General features: G+C 43.9%; 1 protein-coding gene across 1 annotated transcript; it reads right to left on the bottom strand.

The window, feature by feature from the left end:
• Positions 1-2611: 2611 nt before the first annotated feature.
• Positions 2612-11665, bottom strand: ap3m2 (adaptor related protein complex 3 subunit mu 2). The gene is made up of 9 exons (XM_017451504.3): positions 11531-11665; positions 10166-10457; positions 9660-9831; positions 8721-8858; positions 6665-6750; positions 6074-6207; positions 5386-5593; positions 4628-4772; positions 2612-3853 (listed from the first exon to the last, which is right to left on the bottom strand). Exons 2-9 carry the CDS (start codon positions 10436-10438, stop codon positions 3753-3755), a joined length of 1257 nt encoding a protein of 418 aa, XP_017306993.1. The 5' UTR covers positions 10439-10457; positions 11531-11665; the 3' UTR covers positions 2612-3752.
• Positions 11666-12223: the final 558 nt, after the last annotated feature.

The raw sequence follows: 12223 nt of genomic DNA, 5'->3' as shown, positions 1-12223 counted from the left end.
ATATGCTTAGCTTTTTTTTCCTTTTCTTTTCTTTTTTAATTCTCTAAATTCTTGAAGTAAAAGAAAAACTAAAAAATAAAGTTTCTACAGGAGATTAAAGAAGCATGAGAAATAAAGAAGCTGAGTCCATTAGAATGCATAGCAGTGATGAGCTGCTGGCCAAAAACGTGACAGTGCAAATTCATTCAAGACTAAAAATCACATGGAGGGAAGAAAAAAAAAAGGTTTCTGTCCATCTGAACCCCCTCCTTTAGTGTCCATTGCTCTTAGAGGTTTTTTTTTTTTTTTTTTTTTTTTTTTTAAGAAAAAAAAAAAGAGGAGGAGGAGGAGGAAGGGCTGGGGCTGTGGGGCTGAAGGAAAGTGTGGAGTGGAGTTTTATGGGAGCCGAGGGGGTTAAAATGTGCAGGAGTGGTGAGATGTTAGGATTTTAGACACGCCTACACAGCCATAGATAAATAAATAAACAAACAAACAAACACAGGTTTTAAAACCCTGCTGTGTCATGATGGCATAAATACTATAATACTATACAAATATAACAAATACAATCCACGGAAATCTTCTCGGAAGCGTATCATTCTGTGCCCAAGACGCAGATGTGAAGCGTCATATGATTATTTACTACCGAAACGTTTATAATAAAACGAATACAACCTTTTTGTTTGCGCCTCATAGCTGGTATCTATTTGGGTTTTATATGAATGCAACGTCTTAAATCAGTCACGTGTTACTTATTCTGACCCTTACGACGGGTTAATGACGATCAAACAGACGAAACGCCCACGTGTTGCCTTCCTTAGAAAAATAAATACATGTCTAATTACGTCTAATCAAACTGCTTGTCTGGTTAAGATGCACGTAGAGATGAGCACGGAAAGATTCCGCAGCAAGATAAATGGTCCGAAAGCCGCAGGTTGCAGTAATTGTCATTCTGCCAAGTAATATAGAGCCGCAGCCTCAGGTACAAATTCCCTGTTGAAATAAAGTAAGAGAATAAACAAAACTTTCCTGAGAAATGCCAACGAGTGCATTCAGGAAACAAAAAACTGATTTAAATGAGACTAGAATTTGGTCCTAGGGCAAAATGGAGAAAAGGTAACATTCAGAGCTTCTAGAGAGTCAGAGGATATCCAGAGTCCGAGCTCGTGGAGAGTTTGGAGAGCCCAGGCTTATGCAGTGAAAACCTGTGGAGAGTCATGGGGTTTATGAGGTTAGGAGCTCGTGGAGGACTTGTGGAGTTGGGGCTTGATTAAGTCAGTTTTATGGCGAGTCGTCTGTATCGAGAGCTAGAAATGATCGAGAATTGGAGCTCTAGGGTGGTGAGTCAGAGGATATGTCGAAGCTGAGCTTATTTGGTCCTGTTTCGAATGTATGAAGAGTCCAATTTTCCGAGGAGTCAAAGACTAGAGACAGAGTCAGAGCCGATAGTTTACGGCGGGTGAGGAATGATGCGGAGTCAGCGCTTGTGGAGAGTCAGAACTTATAAAGACTCAGTTTACAGAGTCAGGGCTCATGTAGACTCAGCACTTATAAAGACTGTTTACAGAGTCAGGGCTCATGTAGAGTCAGCGCTTGTGGAGAGTCAGAACTTATAGACTCAGTTTACAGAGTCAGGGCTCATGTAGAGTCAGAACTTATAAAGACTCAGTTTACAGAGTCAGGGCTCATGTAGAGTCAGAACTTATAAAGACTCAGTTTACAGAGTCAGGGCTCATGTAGAGTCAGAACTTATAAAGACTGTTTACAGAGTCAGGGCTCATGTAGAGTCACAGCTTGTGGAGAGTCAGAACTTATAGACTCAGTTTACAGAGTCAGGGCTCATGTAGAGTCAGAACTTATAAAGACTCAGTTTACAGAGTCAGGGCTCATGTAGAGTCAGAACTTATAAAGACTGTTTACAGAGTCAGGGCTCATGTAGAGTCACAGCTTGTGGAAAGTCAGAACTTATAGACTCAGTTTACAGAGTCAGGGCTCATGTAGAGTCAGCACTTGTAGAGAGTCAGAACTTATATAGACTTAGTTTACAGGGTCAGGGCTCATGTAGAGTCAGAACTTATAAAGACTGTTTACAGAGTCAGGGCTCATGTAGAGTCACAGCTTGTGGAAAGTCAGAACTTAATCAGACTCAGTTTACAGAGTCGGGGCTCGTGTAGAGTCAGCGCTTGTGGAGAGTCAGAGCTTGGAGTCTGAACTTATGTCGAGTCAGGCTCTTAAATGAGTCAGAGCTTATGGAAAAGCAGAGTTTGCAGAAAGAGTCAGAGCTTGCGAGGAGTAAACGCTTATCGAGTCAGACTTTATACAGAGTCAGAGTTTAAAGGATAAAACCTGTATAGAGGGAGAAATGATGAATATTCAGAGCTTGTGTGTTCACCGTTTATAGGACCATATAAAGAGTCGGCGCTTGCCGAGACTCGGAACTTGTTTTGATTCGTCGCGGGTCAGAACCGACGGCTCGTCGTTGCTTACGTACAAATGGGAATTTACGGAGAGTCCACAGCATATGAAGAGGCAGAGCTTGGGGGGAACTCATCACTCAGCAGTCTTATGGAAGTCCAGAGCCGGGGGGTAGAACACACACACACACACACACACACAACAACCTCGACCTGGCTGCGCTTGGAGTTTTTGTTTATTTAAAGCACACAGCAATGACATGTTCTGTTTTGTTTTGTGGAAGTTCAGACTTTTAAACATTTTTTAAAATTATTTTCGCAAAGCACTGTAAAACCAGGAAAAGGAGAAACAAACACGGCAAACAAAACAACAACAACAGCAACAATATCCAGTGACAAACAAACAGAGTGTATTTAATTGGTCCTGAACTTAGATTGGACATTCACCAGTCAGTGAAACAGTGGTTATAGAACTTCCCCTCAGACACACATTCTGGATCTAATATGCATGTGTGTGTGTGTGTGTGTGTGTGTGTGTGTGTGTGTCGAATCTGTCCAGATGTGTTTGGGAGCTGTATGTTGGGGGATAACGTGGGTCAGGATACAGCACCGATGTCGGCTTGGTAACGGTAGTGTTTCAGCGGTGAAGCCGTTAGTAATACGGAGCGCTAAGTGCGTGACCAATAGGAGCGCAGGGTTACGGTCACATGCACAAGATATCCATCAACTACTATTTTGTTTCCCGAAATTTTAAACCGTGTTCTCGTTTTCATATACGTTTCCATGTTGTACCTCAATAATTCTAGCTTATAAATAAATAAGAACAGACAATTCCACGACATGTATAATAAATAAACTGACGAAGACACGGTAAAAGAGGAGCGGGACGTCTTTAAGACAATAATTCCTAGGAAGTCCGAGGACGGAGCGAAATTCGTCGGATTTCTAATAAACCTTGTAATTAAAGCTATGTAAGGCTAAACGACACGCTAGGAAGATCAGTGTGTTCTTCAGACTGTATACACACACACACACACACACACGGCTTGCATATTTCCTTCATCATCCCCACGAGAAAACAGTTGCTATGTTTAGAGGAAAACTTTTACCTGAGGAATGCTAACGCTGCTATGATGCACGTATAGGAATGACGTTAGCATTATCAGCATTTTCCGCCAAAGGATTCCTTTAAATCCTGAAAAATATGCTCCTACTTAAATCAACCCTGTGCTCGTATTCTTCGTTTCCAAGCCCCTGCTGATTCACACACACACACACACACACACACACACACACACACACACACTGTAACGTCCCGCCGTGCGTTCGCTGTCGTCTGGAAGCTGGAGAGGTCAGTCTCTAGGTCCGCACCTGGAATTTCCCCGCCTTGGTCATGTACTTGATGCCTTTGAACGGTTTGTATTTCTCGCCGTACATGTCCAACCGATTTACCTTCAGGCCTTTGGGACAAAAGAGGAAAGAGAACAAAGTGTCACCGAGAGTCCGTACTGTATAATACGTTACCATGGTGCCGGGATGCGACGCGCGGAAGCTACGTCTGCACGTGAACCCAGACGACCTGCGAGGACCCGGCGTCCGGAACTCCAACGGAGCTGAGACGATGAGGAGGACGAGCGCACCACCTAGTGGTCAAATCACAGCGTTGCAAAATCACCAATATCGTGATCCTGACTGGTCAGATGACTGTCGATTCGTTTTCTATGACCTGGCGGATGTTATCGTTTCTATAGTAACATGCTTGTTTAACATTTATGGGAGAGGAGTTTACGCAAGTTTTTTGTGGTTTCTCGGTAAGCTGCGTTTTTTTCTCTCTCTAACAACTTTTGACTAAAGCGAGAGAATAAAACGCAGGCCGGTGAGGGAACGAGTGATTACAGCTGCAATAACGTAAGCGAGAACAGGAAATGACCCGTTTCTCGGACTTTGCGCAGCATTAAAACGGATAAAACGTATGATGCGTCATTCTTTAATGAATAAAATGTTAGATTTAATCGAAAACCCTGCTTGGGTCATCTGTACTCATGAAACATGTAACGTCGGAGACGTGAACTAAGAACTCACTTAATATTCCGAACGGGGGCCGAAGGGAATGGACGTAAGCGGCGACGTGACCCGACTGTGAAAACGGAGAACGTTCCGTGTGACCGCACCGGCCTGAATCCAAATCGTACGAGACACACGAGTGTGCATGAACATCTGTTATTCGGTCGTACCCGAGATGGCCATCTGCTGGATCTTAAACTGGATGTTGATGGTCGGGTTCTCGTCCGGTTTGGAGGCTCCGGCCTGCAGACACATGGTGCCCTTCAGACTGGGCAGCTTCTGTGGGTTGATCTTCCCCACGTCCCACGTCAAGAGCTGCACAAACGCACAATATTTCATTCGTATAGTCCCAGGGCAAGTGGTGGCAAGCAAACTTTAAATAAAACACACAAAACACCAGTTAAATAATGCTGATCTAACCCGAAACTGGGCGTGGCCTAATATTCCAACGAGCCCAAATTGACTGAGGCGCATTCTGATTATGGGAGATTAGTTTCATCGCGTGACATCGTTAACACTTTGATGTATTGCTAAGCACCGAACGCTACACCATCTAACTACAACATGTTTAACAACATTAAGCAGCTGGTTAATTTACCAAAAGACAATCCAGCGATAACGTCAGCTAGCTAAGACGTAAACAATACTTACCATTTCGGAATTTCTCCATATGGCAGGACGTGGGATATATGCGAAGTGTAATGACGGTATAATTCTTGTCGTACGGAGTCATTTCTGAGTAATTTACCAACAGATCAGAGAAAGAACGCTGATGTTTACGACTGTATAAACGCCAGCGTCGTTAGCTAGCACGTTCCCGTTCGAACGCACCTGCCGTATCTAGCAGGAGATATACCGTGGTAGTCTGAGCAAGCTAGCTAACGCGCGGTAGCTGGCCCGGCCCGGCTCGCGTTAGGTACGCTGGTACCTTGGTGACGGGGTCGAAGGTGTAGGTGCCCTGTGAAGGGTTGAGGCTGGCGTTGAGGACGCTGCGCGGGAGCTGACTGCTCACCAGCACCGACTCCACGGCCTTCCCCATGGTCTGTTTGGGGCCGAGCGTCAGGTCGAAGCGGCCCTGAGAGCTGCCCTCGCGGAACGAGATGTTGTGCTTGACGTACACCGGGATGGCCACCAGACTGAGGAGAGAGAGGGAGAGCGAGAGAGAGAGAGAGAGGGAGAGGGAGAGATTTAAAGCCATCATTGATGATACAGTGTGATACCTTAACGCTCAGAGATCACCGATTACACCCATGTGATTAATCGTGTAATTTTTTTTTTTTTTTTTACAACAATGCTACAAAAAGAATATTTTTCAAAATTAATATGATTAATATAAATTTCCTTTGCGAATTTTTGTAGTGTAAACAAACTGTAGCACGCGATGACGTCACGTGACTCGTCTCGGTAATTCGGAAAAAGCGCACACTATCCGCAATCGCGAACCCCCGGAGGGACCCTCAAGGGTTCATTTTAAATCTTTCCTGCTCTAAACTTTGTTTTCTTATTCATCCAAAAATTTGTGCCGTAAATCCCTTGTGTGAAGAGGCAAAGAGCTGAAAGAAGAAGAAGAAGAAAAAAACGGATCTGAAAAAAGAAAGGGAAGAGGTTTCTCTCACTTCTGAGAGCTGACGTGGTAGGAGAGCAGCCGGAAGTTTCCGTCCGGAGGGATGAAGGACAGAATTCGCTCGGCCTCCCAACGTTTAAAGCGGACGCACGGGTGGAAACTCACGTCGTCCAACAGCCGGGGATTCTGAAAGAGAGAGAGAGAGAGAGAGAGAGAGAGAGAGAGAGAGTGAGGGATGAAATAACCAGATAAACCTTCTACACTTTCTTTCACACATTTAAATCATTAAAAACGTAGCGTTCTGTTGTAGAAACGCTTACAACCTTTCGATGGTCACAAATAACGCCGTCTATTTTACAAAGTTCGATAACTCAAACATCGGCGTAGTCGTGTTCTGGGGAAATGAAACGCTTCGGGTTTGTAGTCTCATCGCTCGGCTCAGGGACCGCAAAGAGGAACGAATATGCTTCACACTCACGGGGGAAAACACACACACACACACACACACACACACACACACACCCCACTGGCCATCAAGTGCTAATGGTAGCCTTCAAACTACCATTCAAACAAACTTCAGATATAGTGAGAAATCGTTTAGCCACTTGGCTGTGTGCGAAATTAATCATGCGATCGGACTCACCATAAACGACAGCGTGAGATCCGGCATTCCCGTCAGCTTCACGCACGCATCAATAACACCCTGAATCTCTGCCGTGATCGTGGAACCTGAAGAACGGAGGAGAAGACACTCATCAACTACTACTACTACTACTAATAATAATAATAACAATAATAACAGCACAGAGGTATTGGCGAGTGACGCGAGAGCGCAAACAAACTGTTCTGTGTGAGGAAGATTTCACTTCACTTCTGCGAGGACTGAGCACCGAGACGTTATTATTGATGCTAATAACGCACTATTGACGCTAACTACGCACTAATGACGCTAACTACGCACTAATGACGCTAACTAAGCACTAATGACGCTAACTACACACTATTTACTCTAACTACGCACTAATGACGCTAACTACGCACTAATGACGCTAACTAAGCACTAATGACGCTAACTACGCACTATTTACTCTAACTACGCACTAATGACGCTAACTACGCACTAATGACGCTAACTACGCACTATTGACGCTAACAACGCACTAATGACGCTAACTACGCACTAATGGCGCTAACTACGCACTAATGACGCTAACAACGCACTAATGACGCTAACTACGCACTAATGACGCTAACTACGCACTATTGACGCTAACTACGCACTAATGACGCTAACAACGCACTATTGACGCTAACTACGCACTAATGACGCTAACTACGCACTAATGACGCTAACTACGCACTATTGACGCTAACTACGCACTAATGACGCTAACTACGCACTAATGACGCTAACAACGCACTAATGACGCTAACTACGCACTAATGACGCTAACAACGCACTAATGACGCTAACTACGCACTATTGACGCTAACTACGCACTAATGACGCTAACTACGCACTAATGACGCTAACTACGCACTATTGACGCCAACTACGCACTAATGACGCCAACTACGCACTAATGACGCCAACTACGCACTAATGACGCCAACAACGCACTAATGACGCCAACTACGCACTAATGACGCCAACTACGCACTAATGACGCCAACTACGCACTATTGACGCCAACTACGCACTAATGACGCCAACTACGCACTAATGACGCCAACTACGCACTATTGACGCCAACTACGCACTAATGACGCCAACTACGCACTATTTACTCTAACTACGCACTAATGACGCTAACAACGCACTAATGACGCTAACTACGCACTATTGACGCTAACTACGCACTAGTGACGCTAACTACGCACTATTGACGCTAACTACGCACTAATGACGCTAACTACGCACTAATGACGCCAACTACGCACTATTGACGCCAACTACGCACTAATGACGCCAACTACGCACTAATGACGCCAACTACGCACTAATGACGCCAACTACGCACTAATGACGCCAACTACGCACTAATGACGCCAACTACGCACTAATGACGCCAACTACGCACTATTGACGCCAACTACGCACTAATGACGCCAACTACGCACTAATGACGCCAACTACGCACTAATGACGCCAACTACGCACTAATGACGCCAACTACGCACTATTGACGCCAACTACGCACTAATGACGCCAACTACGCACTAATGACGCCAACTACGCACTAATGACGCCAACTACGCACTAATGACGCCAACAACGCACTAATGACGCCAACTACGCACTAATGACGCCAACTACGCACTAATGACGCCAACTACGCACTAATGACGCCAACTACGCACTAATGACGCTAACTACGCACTAATGACGCTAACAACGCACTAATGACGCTAACTACGCACTAATGACGCTAACTACGCACTAATGACGCCAACTACGCACTATTAAAACTAATAAACAACTAATAAGACATTTTTCACGCAAAGGTGAAGTCACATTTATTACTTTCGCACCACTGGGTATTAATAACACCTCGTTTTCAACCATAACCCTGTCAGTGAATCTTTAACGGTCATGGTTAAAGATGGTCTTTGTTATTTTGCGTCCTGGCCTGACGTATAAACACAGCGTTCGCACAGAACACGCTCGAGTGTGACGGGGTCGTGACGAGGTCGTGTACCTGACTTGTCGATGATGGCGTCGATCTCCTCCACCACATCGAAGTAAGCCTCGTTGTTGGTGTATTTGACCCCGGTGCGTCTCCATGGCACCACCGAGAGCTGACCTGTGGGGAGCTGCTCTCCGACATTAGTGCTTCCTGTTTAAAAAAAAATAAGGAAAAAATCTAGATTTTAAACACAATCAAGATCTAAGAACAGGTCAGCAACACTGTTAGACGTGTAAGTGCTGAAACCGGTCGCGATTATAATTTATTTATTAAAACTTTTACTTTTAATCCGTTTGTGATGACGTTTAATGTCGCGGTTCTCGCTTCCGTCCGTGTTTGTGATCGCTGCGGCCATAAAAGCTCGATTTCGCTGCGTCGTTTTGCAAAATTTGCGATGCGGGTGCCGGAGTTTTATTTATTTATTTATTTATTTTTAAATCGGCGAAATTGCGATGGCACGTAATGGTTTCACAGTCTTTCGCGGCGATGTCTGTTGGCAAACGAGAGCTTTTGGCTGTACTCGTGTTCGACGCACGTGAATGGAAGAGGGCTTTGACTGAACGTCTCGACCCGAATCTGCGGAAACCCTGAAAATTTTTTGCTATAAACAAACAAATAAATAAATAAATCAATCAATCAATCAATTGCAGCTTGTCACATAGAAACCATAAATAAAAAAAAAAAAGGCGTAAACTTCTCAGCCCTGAAGATGTCGGGAAAAGTTACAGCTTTACCTCTGACGGTTACATAAATGCTGACACTGGAGACTCCTTCCATAAATGTGACACAAAATGTCTCCTTACAGAAAACGTCACCATATCAACAACTACGCTTGTTTTAAATCTACGTGGAGCGTCCGGCGTGTGAATGTGCCGTCGCTATAGAAACGATGACGTTTGACGTAAACCTGCGCTAACGTCAGAGCTGCCGTTATAGAGTCATGGCGGTTACCTGTGATGGTGTTGACGACGGTGCGCAGGATGGTCGGAGGTTTAATCAGCTCTTTCAGGATGTTGGACTCGGTGGCCAGGGGGAAGCCGTTATCCAGCATCTCCTCCAGCAGCTCGTACACCACCACCACGTTGTCTTTGACGGCCGCCTCGGAGCACACGCCGAAATAGTCCTGGGGATCGGGTTCGTTCGTTATCACGGCTGCAATCACGACAGCTCGACTCTCTACACTGAGCCACCTGAGCGGTGATGTTTCCTTTCGATCTTGGAATCAAATAGCGGTACAACAGTCTATCTGATCTAACATTAACATCCGCGTCCTTCCGATAACGTCTGTACACTCGGTGGCCGTCGTTAAGTGTCCGGCGCAGGCGGGAACTCCTTTAATACTGTTTAAAAAGCATCTCAGGAGAATTCCTCAAGAATTCGGGTGAGAAAAATGCAGAGAATACATTTCTGGAAATTCTAGGCGGAAAAATTTATTCGATGAAACCACACACACAAACCTGAAAAGTGTCGACGACACGATGCAGGAACTCGATGACGAACAGAGGAGGAACCTCGCTCTGGATCACAGCCACGAAGTAGATGCGATGCCGGAGCACGTTGATGAGGTAGTGGTGCGGCGTCGGGATCACCGGCGGAACGTTCTCCGGCTCGCTGGCTCGCTCCTGCGCCTCGAAAAAGTAATCGCACACCGAGCGGCTCACCACGCTCTTCCAGTGCTTCTCCAGGAAGATGTCTCCCGAGGAGTTCACCAGGAACAAACTGTGGATCATCTTCGACAACGCCACTGGCCTGGAATCGAAACAACAGGGCGATTACAACGTCACCACCAGCGGCAGGTGGAAATCTCAGGAGTACCGTAACCCGACGCCGTGGTGCTGCGTCAGAGAACCGGCGGGACCTTGAAACGCGCCCAATTTCGTTTTAAAGGTCTCACGTGATAGATTTACACGCATCTGAAGAAGTGGAAGTTGTTTTGAGTCACTTTTTGGCGATAACAATTTTGCGTTTGTGTACAGCTAGGAGGCTTTTCCAGCGTACGAGACTGTACGGAAAAGTCATTTCCTTAAAAAAAACCCTTCAGGGATTTGATCTTTTTGGTCTCCTTCTGGTTATATATATATATATATATATACACACACAATAAGGATGTAAAGACACTTTACGCAATTTCGTAAATAAATATCCCCTTACATTTTACCAGTTTTTATACTGTGGATTAATATTGTGATATTTTTAAGACTAGATTATCGTAGCGTGAACATTTTAAATCATAATTCGTATCACAATTATTTTTAAAGGTTTTTTTTTTTTTTTTTTTTGCTTTTTCTGGACCAGGTTATACTTTATATACGTGTGCGGTCTATATTTATAATCTATATCAACCCAAACTTGCACAAATATAAATAAATACATACATACATACATAAATGAACGCTTTAAAAATGTATTCAATAGGTCAATAAAAGTTAATACACGTTCTACTGTTGGGTAAAATGCTAGGAATAATGTTTTTTTTTTTTTTTTTTGTAATAGTTTTGGCACCCCTATGCATTATAGGAGCTCCATACACGGCCTTGGTGACACCTGTACTCTCTCTATTCATGGAAATCTGATCCGTCATTTAATATTTAATAATGCCTAACTTCTGTAGCTCATATATACACTACATATATATATTTATCCATATAGCTGTACACTCTTTCCCCTCTTATTTAATCCTCTACTTGGCATCACAGGATGGTCTCGTGACCATTTGCGCCTCTCATCCTATGACCATAACACGACATTTTCACGTATTTTCCTTTTTTTTAAATACCTGTACAACAAATACAAAGGTTTTTTTTTTTAAGCGAAGGACTTACAACAATCCAGTAGATATGTTTCGATTTCTCTCTTCTTCTCTTATCCTTTAGTATATATATATTTTTTAAAAAACAACAAAAACAAGCGGAGATGAGAAATATCCCTTTCCTTCGCCGTTATTCAGGTTTCGGGGGAAATGCATGACAGACGTTTGCATCAACCAATAGTAAGGCACGCTGCCTGGTTAATCCCGCCCCTCGCTGAATACGATTGGTGCACATCACGGAAGTAATCTCAATGGCTTTTCGCCGGCCGGGTCTCAAAATGGCTTCCTGCTTCCTACACAAGTGTACGATGTAGGGTATGAAATAACGTCTGGTGCACCCTAAGTAGTGTACTTGAATACCAACAAGGAGTCATTTTGAATTCAACCGCCTGGATTATGTCAAGCAGGAGCAAAGATGGACGTTAAAAATGGCGTCAGAATTTAATTACTTAAAAAAATAAACACAGTGCAGCTTTTTGGACCACAAATAATTATTATTAATTATAAAATAATTGTATTAATATAATACAAGCTGCTCAACGTGTTAAAACACATTCTGATAGTTTAAAAAAAGTGAATAAAAGGGTATTTTGGAAGACAACTTTATTAAGAAGACCGTCTGACTTAAATAACAGGACTCATCCATCCAACAAGGCTATATAAACAAGGAAATCATCGTCTTCCTTAAGAATAAACGAATATGTTT

The sequence above is a fragment of the Ictalurus punctatus genome, chromosome 22, assembly GCF_001660625.3.
Source record: "Ictalurus punctatus breed USDA103 chromosome 22, Coco_2.0, whole genome shotgun sequence".
In the NCBI taxonomy this organism is placed as follows: domain Eukaryota; kingdom Metazoa; phylum Chordata; class Actinopteri; order Siluriformes; family Ictaluridae; genus Ictalurus; species Ictalurus punctatus.
The sequence above is the reverse complement of the archived record's forward strand: the minus strand, read 5'-3'. Positions and strand labels throughout refer to the sequence as shown.